The sequence below is a fragment of the Lagopus muta genome (assembly GCF_023343835.1).
Source record: "Lagopus muta isolate bLagMut1 chromosome 3 unlocalized genomic scaffold, bLagMut1 primary SUPER_3_unloc_1, whole genome shotgun sequence".
NCBI lineage: Eukaryota > Metazoa > Chordata > Aves > Galliformes > Phasianidae > Lagopus > Lagopus muta.
This window is the reverse complement of record NW_026040150.1, coordinates 64243-83806: the sequence shown is the minus strand read 5'-3', so window position 1 is coordinate 83806 and position 19564 is coordinate 64243. Positions and strand designations below refer to the sequence as shown.

The 19564-nt window shown below is 63.0% G+C and overlaps 1 protein-coding gene across 1 annotated transcript in view; it reads left to right on the top strand.

Moving 5' to 3' along the window:
- Positions 1-19564, top strand: part of LOC125687458 (histone acetyltransferase KAT8-like) — a 46406-nt gene that overhangs the window by 482 nt on the left and 26360 nt on the right. The window contains exons 2-5 of the mRNA XM_048932611.1: positions 2198-2332; positions 5377-5550; positions 15151-15262; positions 18907-19010. Coding sequence (XP_048788568.1) covers positions 2259-2332; positions 5377-5550; positions 15151-15262; positions 18907-19010 — 464 coding nt within the window. The 5' untranslated portion in view covers positions 2198-2258. The remainder of the gene's footprint in view (positions 1-2197; positions 2333-5376; positions 5551-15150; positions 15263-18906; positions 19011-19564) is intronic.

Here is a 19564-nt window from a genome sequence, read left to right as displayed (position 1 = left end):
GTGTGGGGTTATGGGGTGTGGGGGGTGATGGGGTGTGGGGTTATGGGATGTGAGGGGTTATGGGATGTGTGGGGTTATGGGGTGTGGGGTTATGGGGTGTGGGAGGTTATGGGGTGTGTGGGGTTATGGGGTGTGAGGGGTGATGGGGTTATGGGGTGTGGGGTTATGGGGTGTGGGGGGTTATGGGGTGTGGGGTTATGGGATGTGTGGAGTTATGGGGTGTGTGGGGTTGTGGGATCAGCGGGGTTATGGGGTGTGTGGGTTTGTGGGGTGTGGGGTTATGGGGTCTGTATGGGGTTATGGGGTCTGTATGGGGTTATGGGGTGCGTGGGGTTATGGGGTGTGGGGGGTTGTGGGGTCTGTGGGTATGGGGTCAGTGGGTGTGGGGTTGTGGGGTTATGGGGTCTGTATGGGGTTGTGGGGTCTGTGGGTATGGGGTGTGAGGGGTTATGGGGTCAGTGGGTGTGGGGTGTGTGGGGTTTGTGGGTTTGTGGGGTGTGGGGTTATGGGGGTGTGTGGGGTTATGGGGTGTGTGGGGTTATGGGGTCTGTATGTATGGGGTGTGAGGGGTTATGGGGTGTGTGGGGTTATGGGGTGTGTGGGGTTATGGGGTGTGTGGGGTTATGGGGTCTGTATGGGGTTGTGGGGTGTGTGGGGTTATGGGGTGTGAGGGGTTATGGGGTGTGTGGGGTCTGTATGTATGGGGTGTGTGGGTATGGGATCCCTGGGTCTGTGGGGCAGATGTGGGGTGAATTTATGGGGTGGCTGTGGGGCCGGTTTCGGGCAGATGGAGGGGTTATGGGGCACCTATGGGGCAGATGTGGGGGGGAATTTGTGGGGCAGGAATGGGGGCTGTGGGGCAGGTGTGGGGTGGATATGGGGTTATGGGGCAGATATGGGGCTTGTGGGACGGTTATGGGGCGGATATGGGGGCTGTGGGGTGGTTATGGGGCGGATATGGGGTTGTGGGGCAGATTTGGGGCTGTGGGGCAGTTGGGGGGCAGATATGGGGGCTGTGAGGTGGTTATGGGGCGGATGTGGGGGCTATGGGGCAGTTATGGGGCGGATATGGGGTTGTGGGGCAGTTATGGGGCAAATACGGGGCTGTGGGGCAGATATGGGGCTGATATGGGGGCTGTGGGGCAGATTTGGGGCGGATATGGGGCTGTGGGGCAGTTATGGGGCGGATATGGGGCTGTGGGGCAGATTTGGGGCTGTGGGGTGCAGTTATGGGGCGGATATGGGGTTGTGGGGCAGATGTGGGAGCTGTGGGGCAGTTATGGGGCAAATATGGGGCAATGGGGCGGTTATGGGGCGGGTATGGGGTTTTTGGGGCAGATATGGGGGCTGTGGGGCAGTTATGGGGTGTATATGGGGCTGTAGGGCAGTTATGGGGCAGATATGGGGTTGTGGGGCAGATATGGGGGCTGTGGGGCGGTTATGAGGTGGATGTGGGGTTATGGGGCAGATATGGGAGCTGTGGGGCAGATGTGGGGCTGTGGGGCAGTTATGGGGTGGATATGGGGTTATGGGGCAGATATGGGGGCTGTGGGGTGATTATGGGGCAAATATGGGGCAATGGGGGCAGTTATGGGGCCGATATGGGGGCTGTGGGGCAGTTGGGGGGCAGATATGGGGTTGTGGGGCAGATGTGGGGCTGTGGGGCAGTTATGGGGCGGATATGGGGTTATGGGGCAGATATGGGGGCTGTGGGCTGATGATGTGGGCTGTGGGGCAGTTATGGGGCAGATATGGGGGCTGTGGGGCAGTTATGGGGTGGATATGGGGTTATGGGGCAGATATGGGGTTATGGGGCAGATATGGGGGCTATGGGGCGGTTATGGGGCGGATATGGGGGCTATGGGGCGGTTATGGGGCACATATGGGGTTATGGGGCAGATATGGGGGCTATGGGGCAGATATGGGGGCTATGGGGCGGTTATGGGGCAGATATGGGGTTATGGGGCAGATGTGGGGCTGTGGGGCGGATGTGGGGATTATGGGGTGGTTATGGGGCAGATATGGGGTTATGGGGCAGATATGGGGGCTATGGGGCGGTTATGGGGCAGATGTGGGGTTATGGGGCAGATGTGGGGCTGTGGGGCGGTTATGAGGTCTATGGGACGATGTGGGGCAGTCGGGGGGCTGAGCTGCCGTGGGTCTGACTTGTGGGGCGCTGAGCTCCTCGCTCTCTCAGCTGTGGGGCGGCGGGGCTCCCTGTGGGGCTGAGGGACGCCGCGCGCCCCATAAGTGCCGCTATGGGGCTGCTGTCCGACCCGCAGTGCCGGCGCCTGCTGACCCGCATCCTACAGCGCTTCAATGTGCCCCTATGGTGCGTCGCTGCCCCATACGGCCCCATAGGGCCCCATGTATCCCTATATGGCCCATATAGCCCTATATGGCCCCATGTATCCCTATATGGCCCCATACGTCCCCACCCTGCCCCATATATCCCTATATGGCCCCATATGACCCCACCTCACCCCATATGGCCCCATATGACCCCATCCTGCCCCATATGTCCCTATATGGCCCCATATACCCCTATATGGCCCCATATGGCCCCACCTAACCCCATATGACCCCATATGACCCCATCCTGCCCCATATCCCTATATGGCCCCATCCTGCCCCATATAACGCTATATGGCCCCATATGGCCCCACATGGCCCCATATATCCCTATATGGCCCCCTATAGCCCCACATGGCCCCAACCTGCCCCATATATCCCTATATGGCCCCACATGGCTCCACCTTGCCCCATGTAACCCTATATGGCCCCACATGGCCCCATATGACCCCTTCCTGCACCATATATCCCTATATGGCCCCATATGGCCCCACCTCACCCTATATGGCCCCACCTCACCCCATATGACCCCATATGGCCCCATCATGCCCCATATACCTCTATATGGCCCCATATATCCCTATATGGCCCCATATGACCCCATCTCACCCCATATGGCCCCATATGGCCCCACCCTGCCCCATATATCCCTATATGGCTCCACCCTTGCCCCATATATCCCTATATGGCCCCATATGGCCCCACCCTGCCCCATATATCCCTATATGCCCCATACGGCCCCACCCTGCCCCATATATCGCTATATGGCCCCATATGGCCCTGCCTCACCCCATATGATCCCATATGACCCCATCCTGCCCCATATATCCCTATATGGCCCAATATATTCCTGTATGGCCCCACATGGCCCCACTCTGCCCCATACATCCCTATATGGCCCCATATGGCACCACCCTGCCCCATATATCCCTATATGGCCCCATATAACCGTATATGGCCCCATATGACCCCACCTCATCCCATATGGCCCCATATGACCCCACCCTGCCCCATATATCCCTATATGGCCCCATATGGCCCCACCCTGCCCCACATATCCCTATATGGCCCCATATGACCCCACCTCACCCCATATGGCCCCATATGGCCCCACCCTGCCCCATATACCCCTATATGGCCCCATATATCCCTATATGGCCCCATATGGCCCCACCTCACCACATATGACCCCATATGACCCTATCCTGCCCCATATATCCCTATATGGCCCCATATGGCCCCGGCCTGCCCCATATATCCCTATATGCCCCATATGGCTCCACCCTGCCCCATATATTCCTATATGGCCCCATATGACCCCTAGCATGCCCCATATATCCTTATATGGCCCCACATGGCCCCACTCTAACCCACCTCACCCTATACGGCCCCATATGGCCCCATCTCACCCCACATGGCCCCATACGGCCCCACCCTGCCCCATATATCCCTATATGGCCCCATACGGCCCCACCCTGCCCCATATATCCCTATATGGCCTTATATGGCCCCATTTCACCCTATATGGCCTCATATGTGACCCCATAACCCCATAAGTGACCCCATAACCCCACACAGACCCCATAAGTGACCCCATAACCCCATACAGACCCCATAACCCCATAAGTGACCCCATAAGTGACCCCATAAGTGACCCCATAACCCCATAAGTGCCCCCATAACCCCATAAGTGACCCCATAACCCCATAAATGACCCCATAACCCCATCCAGACCCCATAACCCCATAAGTGACCCCATTCTGACCCCATTCTGCCCCCATAACCCCGCAGCGCTCTGTGCTACTCACTGGCGCTGCTGTGGTTCGTGGCGCTGCCCCCCATCCCATAACCCCATAAGTGACCCCATAAGTGACCCCATAAGTGACCCCATAAGTGACCCCATAACCCCATAAATGACCTCATAACCCCATACAGACCCCATAAGTGCCCCCATAACCCCATAAGTGACCCCATAACCCCACACAGACCCCATAAGTGACCCCATAACCCCATAAGTGACCCCACAAGTGACCCCATAACCCCATACAGACCCCATAAGTGACCCCATAACCCCATTCAGACCCCATAACCCCATAAGTGACCCCATAACCCCATTCTGCCCCCATAACCCCGCAGTGCTCTGTGCTACTCGCTGGCGCTGCTGTGGTTCGTGGCGCTGCCCCCCATCCCATAACCCCATAAGTGACCCCATAACCTCATTCAGACCCCATAACCCCACCAGTGACCCCATAACCCCATAAGTGACCCCATAAATGACCCCATAACCCCATACAGACCCCATAAGTGACCCCATAACCCCATACAGACCCCATAACCCCATTGTGCCCCCCTCCCCCTGCAGCGTGCTGTGCTACTCGCTGGCGCTGCCCCCCATCCCATAACCCCATAAGTGACCCCATAACCCCATAAGTGACCCCATAAGTGACCCCATAAGTGACCCCATAACCCCATACAGACCCCATAACCCCAGCAGTGACCCCATAACCCCATAAGTGACCCCATAAGTGCCCCCATAACCCCATAAGTGACCCCATAAGTGACCCTATTGTGCCCCCTCCCCCCCCAGCGCTGTGTGCTACTCGCTGGCGCTGCTGTGGTTCGCGGCGCTGCCCCCCATCCCATAACCCCATAAGTGACCCCATAACCCCATAAGTGACCCCATAAGTGACCCCATAAGTGACCCCATAACCCTATAAATGACCCCATCACCCCATAAGTGACCCCATAACCCCATAAGTGACCCCATAAGTGACCCTATAAGTGACCCCCTCCCCCCGCAGCGCTGTGTGCTACTCGCTGGCGCTGCTGTGGTTCGCGGCGCTGCCCCCCATCCCATAACCCCATAAGTGCCCCCATAACCCCATAAGTGACCCCATAAGTGCCCCCATAACCCCATAAGTGACCCCATAAGTGACCCCATAACCCTATAAATGACCCCATAACCCCCATAAGTGACCCCGTAACCCCATAAGTGACCCTATAAGTGCCCCCCTCCCCCCGCAGCGCTGTGTGCTACTCGCTGGCGCTGCTGTGGTTCGCGGCGCTGCCCCCCCTGGCGCCGCGCAGCTCCATGTCCGAGAACGCCATGGGCTCCACCATGGTGGAGGAGCGCTTCCAGCACGGCGCCAAGGCCGCCGCCTACGGCAACGAGTTCGAGGCGCAGCGCCGGGCCGCCGGGGTGAGGGGGGGGGGGGAGGAAATGGGGGGGGAGATTGGGGGGGAAGAAATGGGGGGGGGGGAATTGGGGGTATTGGGTGGGGGAATTGGGGGGGGGTTGGGGGGGGAGAATAAATGGAGGGGGAAGAAATGGGGGGGGGATTGGGGGGAAGAATGGGGGTGGGGGTTGGGGGGTTTAGGGAGGATTGGGGGGGGAATTGGGGGGGGGGAGGAAATGGGGGGGGGTTTTGAGGGGGGCATTGGGGGGAAATGGGGGGGGTTTGAGGGGGGGATTGGGGGGGGGAGGAAATGGGGGGGGGTTTGAGGGGGGGATTGGGGGGGGGAGGAAATGGGGGGGGGGTTTGAGGGGGGGATTTGGGGGGGGGAGGAAATGGGGGGGGGGATTGCGGGGTGGGGGGGGGGAAATTGGGGGGGGATTGGGGGGAAGTAATGGGGGGGGAATTGGGGGGGGGAGGAAGGGGGGAATTGGGGGGGGAGGAAATGGGGGGGGATTGGGGGGGGGGGAAATGGGGGGGGAGGAAATGGGGGGGGGATTGGGGGGGGAGGAAATGGGGGGGGAAGAAATGGGGGGGGGATTGGGGGGGGGAAATTGGGGGGGGAGGAAATGGGGGGGGGATTGGGGGGGAATTGGGGGGGAATTGGGGGGGGAGGAAATGGGGGGGGATTGGGGGAGGAGGAAATGGGGGGGGATTGGGGGGGGGAGGAAATGGGGGGGGGAAGAAATGAGGGGGGGATTGGGGGGGGAATTGGGGGTGGATTGGGGGGGGGAAATTGGGGGGGGAGGAAAGGGGGGGAGGAATTGGGGGGGGATTGGGGGGGGAATTGGGGGTGGATTGGGTGGGGGGAGGAAATGGGGGGGGAATTGGGGGGGGGAAATTGGGGGGGGAGGAAAGGGGGGGGAGGAAATGGGGGAGGATTGGGGGGGGAATTGGGGGTGGATTGGGGGGGGAAATTGGGGGGGGAGGAAAGGGGGGGGGAGGAAATGGGGGGGGGATTGGGGGGGGAGGAAATGGGGGGGGAATTGGGGGGGGGAAATTGGGGGGGGAGGAAAGGGGGGGGGAAATTGGGGGGGAGGAAAGGGGGGGGAGGAAATGGGGGATTGGGGGGTGGGGGGGGGGGCGGAAATGGGGGGGGGATTGGGGGGAAGTAATGGGGGGGGAATTGGGGGGGGAGGAAATGGAGGGAGAATTGGGGGGCTTTGAGGGAGGGATTGGGGGGGAAAGAAATGGGGGGGGGAGAATTGGGGGGGGGATTGAGGGAGGGATTGGGGGGGGAGGAAGAAATGGGGGGGGAATAACTGGGGGGGATTGGGGGGGTCTGTAGAGGGGGGGATTGGGGGGAAGAATGGGGGGTGGGGGTTGGGGGGGGTTTAGGGGGGTTTGGGGGGGAAGAAATGGGGGGGGTTGGGGGGGTATTGGGGGGGTTGAGGGAGGGTTTGGGGGGGGGGAAGTAATGGGGGGGGGATTGGGGGGGGAAGGAAATGGGGGTGGAATTGGGGGGGGGAAGAAATGGAGGGGGGGGATTGGGGGGAGAATTGGGGGGGGGAAGAAATGGAGGGGGGGGATTGGGGGGAGAATTGGGGGGGGAGGAAATGGGGGGAGAATTGGGGGGGGGGAAGAAATGGAGGGGGGGATTGGGGGGGTTTGAGGGAGGGATTGGGGGGGGGAATAATTGGGGGGGGCTTGGGGGGGTTTAGGGAGGGATTGGGGGGGGAATAAATGGGGGGGGAAGAAATGGGGGAGGAAAGAAATGAGGGGGGGTAGGGGGGGGATTGAGGGAGGGATTGGGGGGGAAAGAAATGAGGGGGGGTAGGGGGGGGATTGAGGGAGGGATTGGGGGGGAAAGAAATGGGGGGGGAGAATTGGGGGGGATTGAGGGGGGGATTGGGGGGGGAAGAAATGGGGGTGAGAATTGGGGGGATTGGGGGGGGGTTGGGGGGGGTTTGGGGGAGGGATTGGGGAGGGGAAGAAATGGGGGGGATTTGGGGGGGGAATTGGGGGGGGGGTTGTGGGAGGGATTGGGGGGGAAGAAGTAATGGGGGGGGATTGGGGTGGAAGAAATGGGGGGGGAATTGGGGGGGGAATTGGGGGGGTTGAGGGAGGGATTGGGGGGGGGAAGTAATGAGGGAGGGATTGGGGGGGAGAATAAATGGGGGGGGAAGAAATGGGGGGGGGAATTGGGGGGAGGATTGGGGGGGCGGGGAGGAAACTGGGGGGATTGAGGGGAAGAATGGGGGGTGGGGGTTGGGGGGGGTTTAGGGGGGAATTGGGGGAGGAAGTAATGGGGGGGGTATTGGGGGGGGGCAAGCGAAATGGGGGGGGTTGGGAGGAAGAATGGGGGTGGGGGTTGGGGGGGGGTTTAGGGGGGATTGGGGGGGAATTGGGGGGGGTTGTGGGAGGGATTGGGGGGGGAAGAAATGGGGGGGATTGGGGGGAAGAAATGGGGGTGGGATTGGGGGGAAGAATGGGGGTGGGGGTTGGGGGGGGTTTAGGGGGAATTGGGGGGGGGATTGGGGGGGGTTGAGGGGGGGAGGAAATGGGGGGGGATTGGGGGGGGAATTGGGGGGGGTTTGAGGGAGGGATTGGGGGGGAATAAATGGGGGGGAAGAATGGGGGAGGAAAGAAATGGGGGGGGTAGGGGGGGTTTGAGGGAGGGATTGGGGGGGAAAGAAATGGGGGGGGAGAATTGGGGGGGGAAGAAATGGGGGGGGGGGATTGGGGGGGGAATTGGGGGGGGTTGAGGGAGGGATTGGGGGGAGGAAGAAATGGGGGGGGATAAATGGGGGGGGGAAGAAATGGGGGGGGGATTGGGGGGGTCTGTAGGGTGGGGGGATTGGGGGGAAGAAATGGGGGTGGGGGTTGGGGGGGGTTTAGGGGGGATTGGGGGGAAGAAATGGGGGGGAGTTGGGGGGGTATTGGGGGGGGTTGAGGGAGGGTTTGGGGGGGGGAAGTAATGGGGGGGGGATTGGGGGGGAAGGAAATGGGGGGGGAAGAAATGGGGGGGAGAATAAATGGAGGGGGATAAAATGGGGGGGGGATTGGGGGGGAAGAAATGGGGGGGGAATTGGGGGGAAGAATGGGGGGGGTTGGGGGGGTTTAGGGAGGATTGGGGGGGAATTCGGGGGGGAGAATAAATGGGAGGGGAAGAAATGGGGGGGGATTGGGGGGGGTCTGAAGGGTGGGGGGATTGGGGGGAAGAAATGGGGGTGGGGGTTGGGGGGGGTTTTAGGGGGGATTGGGGGGAATTGGGGGGGGGATTGGGGGGGAAGAAATGGGATTGGGGGTGTTGAGGGAGGGATTGGGGGGGAGAAATGGGGGGGAATTTGGGGGGGAGGAAATGGGGGGGGGAATTGGGTGGGGGTTTAGGGGGGATTGGGAGGGAATTGGGGGGGGATTGGGGGGGGGGAGGAAATGGGGGGGGGGTTTGAGGGGGGATTGGGGGGAGGGAGGAAATGGGGGGGGGTTGAGGGGTGGGGGGGGGAAATTGGGGGGGGATTGGGGGGAAGTAATGGGGGAGGAATTGGGGGGGGGAGGAAATGGAGGGTGAATTGGGGGGGTTTGAGGGAGGGATTGGGGGGGGAATAAATGGGGGTGGGGGGTTGGGGGGGGGTTTAGGGGGGATTGGGGGGGAATTGGGGGGGGATTGGGGGGAAGAAATGGGGGGGGTTGGGGGGAGGAAATGGGGGGGGAATTGGGGGGGGAATTGGGGGGGGGTTTGAGGGAAGGATTGGGGGGGAAGAAATGGGGGCGGGGGATTGGGGGGGTCTGTAGAGGGGGGAATTGGGGGGGGAAGTAATGGGGGGGAATTGGGGGGGGTTGAGGGAGGGATTGGGGGGGGAAGAAATGGGGGGGGGATTTGGGGGAGGGTTTGAGGGAGGGATTGGAGGGGGAAGAAATGGGGGGGGGGATTGAGGGGGGGGAATTGGGAGGGGACCATAGGGTGGGGGGGATTGGGGGGAAGAATGGGGGAGGGGGGGTTGAGGGTGGGATTGGGGGGGGAGGAAGAAATGGGGGGGGATTGGGGGGAGTTTGGGGGGGGAACAAATGGGGGGGAATTGCGGGGAGGATGGGGGGGGAAGTAATGGGGATGGAATTGGGGGGGGTTGAGGGAGGGATTGGGGGGAGGGAAGAAATGGAGGGGGGGGATTGGGGGGGGTCTGTAGGGTGGGGGGGATTGGGGGGAAGGGAGTTGGGGGGGGTTGGGGGGGAATTGGGGGGGGATTGGGGGAAGAATGGGGGTGGGGGTTGGGGGGGGTTTAGGGAGGATTGGGGGGGAATTGGGGGGGGATTGGGGGGAAAGAAATGGGGGGGGTTGGGGGGGGAGGAAATGGGGGGGGAATTGGGGGGGTTTGAGGGAGGGATTGGGGGGGAAGAAATGGGGGGTGTTGAGAGGGGGAGGAAATGGGGGGGGGATTGGGGGGGTTGAGGGAGGGATTGGGGGGGGGATTGGGGGGGAAGTAATGGGGGGGAAAGAAATGGGGGGGGGGAATTGGGGGGGGTTTGAGGGAGGGATTGGGGGGGGAAGAAGTAATGGGGGGATTTGGGGGGGGATTGGGGGGGTTGGGGAGGGATTGGGGTGGAAGAAATGGGGGGGGAAGAAATGGGGGGGAAGAAATGGGGGGGGAAGAAATGGGGGGGGGATTGGGGGGAAGAATGGGGTGGGGGGATGATGGGGATTGGGGGGGGACAATTTGGGGGGGGGGCAATTTGGGGATAGGTCTGTAGGGTGGGGGGGGCTTGGGAAAGGGAAGTGGGGGGGGTTGGGGGGGTCTGTAGGGTGGGGGGGATTGGGGGGGAAGTAATGGGGGGGGATTGGGGGGGGTTGAGGGAGGGATTGGGGGGAAGAAATGGGGGGGGGATTGGGGAGGGGGGAAGAAATGGGGGGGGGATTGGGGGGGTCTGTAGGGTGGGGGGGATTGGGGGGAAGAAATGGGGGGGGATTGGGGGGGGGAATTGGGGGGGTTTGAGGGAGGGATTGGGGGGGGAAGAAGTAATGGAGGGGATTTGGGGGGGATTGGGGGGGGTTGGGGGAGGGATTGGGGGGGAGAAGAAATGGGGGGGGCTAGGGGGGGAAGGAAATGGGGGGGGATTGGGGGGGGAATTGGGGGTGGATTGGGGGGGGGAAATTGGGGGGGGAAGAAATGGGGGGGATTGGGGAGGGGGGAAGAAGAATGGGGGGGAATTGGGGGGGTCTGTAGAGGGGGGGATTGGGGGGAAGAAATGGGGGGGGGATTGGGGGGGGAATAGGGGGGGTTGGGGAGGGATTGGGGGGGAGAAGAAATGGGGGGGTTGAGGGGGGGAGGAAATGGGGGGAGAATTGGGGGGGTCTGTAGGGGGGGGGGATTGGGGGGAAGAATGGGGGTGGGGGGATGATGGGGATTGGGGGGGGACAATTTGGGGGGGAGGACAATTTGGGAGGGGTCTGTAGGGTGGGGGGGGCTTGGGAAAGGGAAGTGGGGGGGGTTGGGGGGGTCTGTAGGGTGGGGGGGATTGGGGGGAAGTAAAGGGGGGGGATTGGGGGGGGTTGAGGGAGGGATTGGGGGGGAAGAAATGGGGGGGGATTGGGGAGGGGGGAAGAAATGGGGGGGGATTGGGGGGGTCTGTAGGGTGGGGGGGATTGGGGGGAAGAAATGGGGGGGGATTGGGGGGGGGAATTGGGGGGGTTTGAGGGAGGGAATTGGGGGGGGGAAGAAGTAATGGATGGGGATTTGGGGGGGGATTGGGGGGGTTGGGGAGGGATTGGGGGGGAGAAGAAATGGGGGGGGCTAGGGGGGGAGGAAAATGGGGGGGGATTGGGGGGGGAATTGGGGGTGGATTGGGGGGGGAAATTGGGGTGGGGGGGAAGAAATGGGGGGATTGGGGAGTTGGGAAGAAATGGGGGGGAATTGGGGGGGGTCTGTAGAGGGGGGGATTGGGGGGAAGAAATGGGGGGGGGATTGGGGGGGAATTGGGGGGGTTGGGAGGGATTGGGGGGGAGAAGAAATGGGGGGGTTGAGGGGGGGAGGAAATGGGGGGAGAATTGGGGGGGGAATTGGGGGTGGATTGGGGGGGGAAATTGGGGGGGAAGAAATGGGGGGGATTGGGGAGTTGGGAAGAAATGGGGGGGAATTGGGGGGGGTCTGTAGAGGGGGGGATTGGGGGGAAGAAATGGGGGGGGGGATTGGGGGGAAGAATGGGGGTGGGGGGATGATGGGGATTGGGGGGGACAATTTGGGGGGGGGGGCAATTTGGGATAGGTCTGTAGGGTGGGGGGGGCTTGGGAAAGGGAAGTGGGGGGGGTTGGGGGGGTCTGTAGGGTGGGGGGGGATTGGGGGGGAAGTAATGGGGGGGGATTGGGGGGGGTTGAGGGAGGGATTGGGGGGAAGAAATGGGGGGGGGATTGGGGAGGGGGGAAGAAATGGGGGGGGATTGGGGGGGTCTGTAGGGTGGGGGGGATTGGGGGGAAGAAATGGGGGGGGATTGGGGGGGGGAATTGGGGGGGTTTGAGGGAGGGATTGGGGGGGGAAGAAGTAATGGAGGGGATTTGGGGGGGGATTGGGGGGGTTGGGGAGGGATTGGGGGGGAGAAGAAATGGGGGGGGCTAGGGGGGGAGGAAAATGGGGGGGGGGATTGGGGGGGGAATTGGGGGTGGATTGGGGGGGGAAATTGGGGGGGGAAGAAATGGGGGGGATTGGGGAGTTGGGAAGAAATGGGGGGGAATTGGGGGGGGGTCTGTAGAGGGGGGGATTGGGGGGAAGAAAATGGGGGGGGGATTGGGGGGGGGAATTGGGGGGGTTGGGGAGGGATTGGGGGGGAGAAGAAATGGGGGGGTTGAGGGGGGGAGGAAATGGGGGGAGAATTGGGGGGGTCTGTAGGGGGGGGGATTGGGGGGAAGAATGGGGGTGGGGGGATGATGGGGATTGGGGGGGGACAATTTGGGGGGGGGGGCAATTTGGGATAGGTCTGTAGGGTGGGGGGGGGCTTGGGAAAGGGAAGTGGGGGGGGTTGGGGGGGTCTGTAGGGTGGGGGGGATTGGGGGGGAAGTAAAGGGGGGGGATTGGGGGGGGTTGAGGGAGGGATTGGGGGGGAAGAAATGGGGGGGGATTGGGGAGGGGGGGAAGAAATGGGGGGGGATTGGGGGGGTCTGTAGGGTGGGGGGGATTGGGGGGAAGAAATGGGGGGGGATTGGGGGGGGGAATTGGGGGGGTTTGAGGGAGGGATTGGGGGGGGAAGAAGTAATGGAGGGGATTTGGGGGGGGATTGGGGGGGTTGGGGAGGGATTGGGGGGGAGAAGAAATGGGGGGGGCTAGGGGGGGAGGAAATGGGGGGGGATTGGGGGGGGAATTGGGGGTGGATTGGGGGGGGGAAATTGGGGGGGGAAGAAATGGGGGGGATTGGGGAGTTGGGAAGAAATGGGGGGGAATTGGGGGGGGTCTGTAGAGGGGGGGATTGGGGGGAAGAAATGGGGGGGGGATTGGGGGGGGAATTGGGGGGGTTGGGGAGGGATTGGGGGGGAGAAGAAATGGGGGGGTTGAGGGGGGGAGGAAATGGGGGGAGAATTGGGGGGGGAATTGGGGGTGGATTGGGGGGGGAAATTGGGGGGGGAAGAAATGGGGGGGATTGGGGAGTTGGGAAGAAATGGGGGGGAATTGGGGGGGGTCTGTAGAGGGGGGGATTGGGGGGAAGAAATGGGGGGGGGATTGGGGGGGAAGAATGGGGGTGGGGGGATGATGGGGATTGGGGGGGGACAATTTGGGGGGGGGGCAATTTGGGATAGGTCTGTAGGGTGGGGGGGGCTTGGGAAAGGGAAGTGGGGGGGGTTGGGGGGGTCTGTAGGGTGGGGGGGATTGGGGGGGAAGTAATGGGGGGGGGATTGGGGGGGGTTGAGGGAGGGATTGGGGGGGAAGAAATGGGGGGGGGGATTGGGGAGGGGGGAAGAAATGGGGGGGGGATTGGGGGGGTCTGTAGGGTGGGGGGGATTGGGGGGAAGAAATGGGGGGGATTGGGGGGGGGAATTGGGGGGGTTTGAGGGAGGGATTGGGGGGGGAAGAAGTAATGGAGGGGATTTGGGGGGGGATTGGGGGGGTTGGGGAGGGATTGGGGGGGAGAAGAAATGGGGGGGGCTAGGGGGGAGGAAATGGGGGGGGATTGGGGGGGGAATTGGGGGTGGATTGGGGGGGGAAATTGGGGGGGGAAGAAATGGGGGGGATTGGGGAGTTGGGAAGAAATGGGGGGGAATTGGGGGGGGTCTGTAGAGGGGGGGATTGGGGGGAAGAAATGGGGGGGGGATTGGGGGGGGAATTGGGGGGGTTGGGGAGGGATTGGGGGGGAGAAGAAATGGGGGGTTGAGGGGGGGAGGAAATGGGCGGGAGAATTGGGGGGGTCTGTAGGGGGGGGGATTGGGGGGAAGAATGGGGGTGGGGGGATGATGGGGATTGGGGGGGGACAATTTGGGGGGGGGGCAATTTGGGATAGGTCTGTAGGGTGGGGGGGGGCTTGGGAAAGGGAAGTGGGGGGGGGTTGGGGGGTCTGTAGGGTGGGGGGGATTGGGGGGGAAGTAATGGGGGGGGATTGGGGGGGGTTGAGGGAGGGATTGGGGGGGAAGAAATGGGGGGGGATTGGGGAGGGGGGAAGAAATGGGGGGGGAATTGGGGGGGGTCTGTAGAGGGGGGGGATTGGGGGGAAGAATGGGGGGTGGGGGTTGGGGGGGGTTTAGGGGGGTTTGGGGGGGAAGAAATGGGGGGGTTGGGGGGGGGATTGGGGGGGTTTGAGGGAGTGATGGGGGGGAAGATATGGGGGGGGAAATTGGGGGGGGTCTGTAGGGTGGGGGGGCTTGGGAAAGGGAATTGGGGGGGGAATTGGGGGGCAATTTGGGGGGGGGATTGGGGGGGTCTGTAGGGTGGGGGGGGATTGGGGAGCAGAATGGAGGTGGGGGGGATGATGGGGATTGGGGGGGGACAATTTGGGAGGGGTCTGTAGGGTGGGGGGGGGGTTGGGAAAGGGAAGTGGGGGGGTTGGGGGGAATTGGGGGGGGTTGGGGGGGTCTGTAGGGTGGGGGGGGATTGGGGGGGGAAGTAATGGGGGGGTATTGAGGGGATTATGGGGATTGGGGGGGGACAATTTGGGGGGGGTCTGTAGGGTGGGGGGGGGATTGTGCCCCACATTCCCCCCCCCAATTCTCGTCATATTTCCCCACCCCCACCCCCGTTTTTGGCCCCTCACCCCCCCCCTTTTTGCCCCCCCACCCCCTCCCATAGGGGCGTTTTGGATCCCAGGGGGGGGGGATTTGGGTTCATTACCCAGCAATGGGGGGGGAGGGGTCCCGTGCCCCACATCCCCCCCCCCCCCCATTCTCCCCATATTTCCCCACATCCGCCCCCCCCCCCCCATTCCGCCCCCCCCCCCCCCCCATTTTTGCCCCCCCCCCCCCCTCCTATAGGGGCATTTCTGGTCACGGCTGCAGCCCTGGGGATGTGGGGGGGGGGGGGGGGGGGAAGCATATGGGTTCACTGACAGCAACGAGGGGGGGGGGGGGGTTTCAGTGCCCCACATCCCCCCCCCCTTGCCCCCCCCCCCCTCCCCGTTAATTAGTGATAATTACTGACTCCCCCCCCCCTCCCAGCGGCATGCCGGTGCAGTGGCTGCAGCGCACCATGTGGGCGCTGGGCCTCGAGGTTCACACGCAGCGCTTCGCCAGGACGCTGCCCTTCCCCGATGAGAGCAGGGAGAGATACGTGAGTGGGGGGGGGAAAGGGGGGGGGGGGGGCGCTGCTATGGGGCGGGGGGGTGGGGGGGGTCGCTGCTGTAGGGGGGGGGATGGGGGGAATGGGGGGGGAATGGGGGGGGAATGGGGGAGGGTGGGGGGGCAGTGCTATTGAGGGGGATGGGGGGGTCGCTGCTATGGGGGGGGATGAGGGGGAATGGGGGGCAGTGCTATGGGGGGGGATGGGGGGGGTAGCTGCAATGGGGGGGGATGAGGGGGAATGGGGGGCAGTGCTATGGGGGGGGATGGGGGGGTCGATGCTATGGAGGGGGGGGTGGGGGGGGGTCGCTGCTATTGGGGGGGATGGGAGGGAATGGGGGGGGGATGGGGAGTGTGGGGGGGCAGTGCTATGGGGTGGTGATGGGGGATGGGGGGGCACTGCTATGGGGGGGGATGGGGGGAATGGGGGGCGAATGGGGGGGGGGATGGGGCGGGTGGGGGGGGCTGTGCTATTGGGGGGGATGGGGGGGTCGCTGCTATGGGGGGGGATGAGGGGGAATGGGGGGGCAGTGCTATGGGGGGGCTGTGCTATTGGGGGGGATGGGGGGGGTCGCTGCTATGGGGGGGGATGAGGGGGAATGGGGGGGCAGTGCTATGGGGTGGTGATGGGGGGGATCGCTGCTATGGGGGGGGAGGGTGGGGGGGTCGCTGCTATGGGGGGGGATGGGAGGGAATGGGGGGGGGCAGTGCTATGGGGTGGTGATGGGGGATGGGGGGGGGCAGTGCTATGGGGGGGGGCGGTGGGGGGGGTCGCTGCTATGGGGGAGGATGGGAGGGAATGGGGGGGGATGGGGAGGGTGGAGGGGCAGTGCTATGGGGTGGTGATGGGGGATGGGGGGCAGTGCTATGGGGTGGTGATGGGGGATGGGGGGGGGCAGTGCTATGGGGGGGGGCGGTGGGGGGGTCGCTGCTATGGGGGAGGATGGGAGGGAATGGGGGGGGATGGGGAGGGGTGGAGGGGCAGTGCTATGGGGTGGTGATGGGGGATGGGGGGCAGTGCTATGGGGGGGATGGGGAGGGTGGGGGGGCAGTGCTATGGGGTGGTGATGAGAGGGGAGTTATGGGGGCCATCTATGGGGCAGCTGTGGGGCAGCTATGGGGCAGCTATGGGCCATCCGTAGGCCATCTATGGGGCAGCCTGTGGGCCAACTATGGGGCAGCTTGGGGCCATCTATAGGGCAGCTATGGGCTATCTATAGGGCAGCTATGTGCCATCTATGGGGCAGCTATGGGCCATCTATGGGGCAGCCGTGGGGCAGCTATGGGCCATCTATGGGGCAGCTATGGGCCATCTGTGGGGCAGCCATGGGCACATCTATGGGGCAGCTGTGAGCCATCTATGGGGCAGCTATGGGCCATCTGTGGGGCAGCTGTGGGCCATCTATGGGGCAGCTATGGGCCATCTATGGGCCATCTATGGGGCAGCTGTGGGCCATCTATCTGCCATCTATGGGGCAGCCGTGGGATAGCTGTGGGCCATCTATGGGGCAGCTGTGGGGCAGTTATGGGGCAGCTATGGGGCATCCATAGGCCATCTATGGGGCAGTTATGGGGCAGCATTGGGCCATCTATGGGGCAGCTGTGGGTCATCCCATAAGGCCATCTATAGGGCATCATTGGGCCATCTATGGGGCAGCTGTGGGTCATCTATGGGGCAGCCGTGGGGCAGCTATGGGGCAGCTATAGGTCATCCATAGGCCACCTATGGGCCATCTATGGGGCAGCTGTGAGCCATCTATGGGGCAGCTATGGGCCAATCTATGAGGAAGCTGTGGGACATCTATGGGGCAGCTATGGGCCAGCTATGGGGCAGCTGTGGGCCATCTATGGGGCAGCTATGGGGCAGCTATGGGCCATCTATGGGGCAGCCGTGGGGCATCCAATTGGCCATCTATGGGGCAGCTATGGGGCAGCTATGGGGCAGCTTTGGGCTATCTATGGGGCAGCTGTGGGTCATCCATAGGCCATCTATGGGGCAGCTATGGGGCAGCTATGGGCAATCTATGGGCCATCCATAGGCCATCTATGGGGCAGCCATGGGCCATCTATGGGGCAGCTATGGGCCATCTATGGGGCAGCTATGGGCCATCCATAGGCCATCTATGGGGCAGCTATGGGGACATCCATAGGCCATCTATGGGGCAGCTATGGGGACATCATAGGCCATCTATGGGGGCAGCTATGGGCCATCTATGGGGCAGCCATGGGGCATCCATAGCCAATCTATGGGGCAGCTATGGGCCATCCATAGGCCATCTATGGGGCAGCTGTGGGGCAGCCATGGGCCATCTATGGGGCAGCTATGGGCCATACATAGGCCATCTATGGGGCAGCTATGGGCCATCTATGGGGCAGCTGTGGGTCATCCATAGGCCATCTATGGGGCCATCTATGGGGCAGCCGTGGGGCCATCCATAGGCCATCTATGGGGCAGCTATGGGCCATCTATGGGGCAGCTATGGGCCATCTATGGGGCAGCCGTGGGGCCAATCCATAGGCCATCTATGGGGCAGCTATGGGGCCATCTATGGGGCAGCTATGGGCCATCTATGGGGCAGCTATGGGCCCATCTATGGGGCAGCCGTGGGGCCATCCATAGGCCATCTCTGGGCCCGCCCACGACGCGCGTTCCCCGCAGGCGGTGGCGCGGCACCAACGTGTACGGCATCCTGCGCGCTCCCCGCGGCCGCCCGCACGGAGGCGCTGGTGCTCAGCGCTCCCTGCTCCCCTCCGCCGCACAACGGCGCCGCCGTGGGGCTCCTGCTGGCGCTGGCCGCCTACTTCCGGGGTGAGCAGCGCCACCGTGGCCCCATTGTCCCCAATGTCCCCATTGTCCCCAGTGTCCCCAATGTCCCCAATGTCCCCATTGTCCCCATTGTCCCCAATGTCCCCAATGTCCCCAATGTCACCCATTGTCCCCAATGTCCCCAATGTCCCCAATGTCCCCATTGTCCCCAATGTCCCCATTGTCCCCAATGTCCCCAATGTCCCCATTGTCCCCATTGTCCCCAATGTCCCCATTGTCCCCATTGTCCCCATTGTCCCCAATGTCCCCATTGACCCCAATGTCCCCATTGTCCCCAATGTCCCCATTGACCCCAATGTCCCCATTGACCCCAATGTCCCCCCACATCACCAATGTCCCCAATGTCCCCAATGTCCCCAGTGCCACCACCCCGATGTCCTCCCACATCCCCAATGTCCCCACTGTCCCCACTGTCCCCCCCATGAACCCAATGTCTCCCCCACATCTCCGTTGTCCCCATTGTCCCCAGTGTCACCACCCCCATGTCCTCCCCTCATCCCCACGTTCCCAATGTCCCCAATGTCCACAGTGTCCCAAATGTCCCCCCCACGTCATCAATGTTCCCACTGTCCCCAATGTTCCCCCCACATCTCCAATGTTCCCAATGTCCCCAGTGTCACCACCCCAATGTCCCCCCCAGTGTCCCCATGTCCCCATTGTCCCCAATGTCCCCACTGTCCCCAATGTCCCCCAATGTTCCCAATGCCACCACCCCAATGTCCCCCCACATTCCTGATGTCCCCACGTCCCCAATGTCCCAAATGTTTCCCCCACATCTCCATTGTCCCCAATGTCCCCACTGTCTGCAGTGTCATCACCCCAATGTCCCCAATGTCCCCGATGCCCCTGTTGTCCCCAATGTCCCCCCCACGTCCCCCTGTGTCCCCTGTGTTCCCAACGCCGACGCCCTGATGTCCTCGCTGTCCCCAGTGCCACCACCCCAATGTCCCAATGTCCCCAGTGTCCCCAGTGTCCCCCCACGAACCCAATGTCTCCTCCACATCTCCATTGTCCCCAATGTCCCCACTGTCCCCAGTGCCACCACCCCGATGTCCTCTCCACATCCCCAATGTCACCCCCTGCATCCCCGATGTCCCCACATCCCCAATGCCCCCAAAGTCCACCAGAGTCACCACCCCATTGTCCCCAATGCCCCCCCACATCCCCAATGTCCCCATTGTCCCCCACTGTCCCCCCCCATGAACCCAACGTCTCCCCCACATCTCTGTTGTCCCCATTGTCCCCAGTGTCACCACCCCCATGTCCCCCCCAGTGTCCCCATGTCCCCATGTCCCCAATGTCCCCACTGTCACCAGTGTCCCCCCACATTCCCCAATGTCCCCACGTCCCCAATGTCCCAATGTTTCCCCCACATCTCCGTTGTCCCCAATGTCCCCACTGTCTGCAGTGTCACCACCCCATTGTCCCCAATGTCCCCAATGTCCCCATTGTCCCCATTGTCCCCAT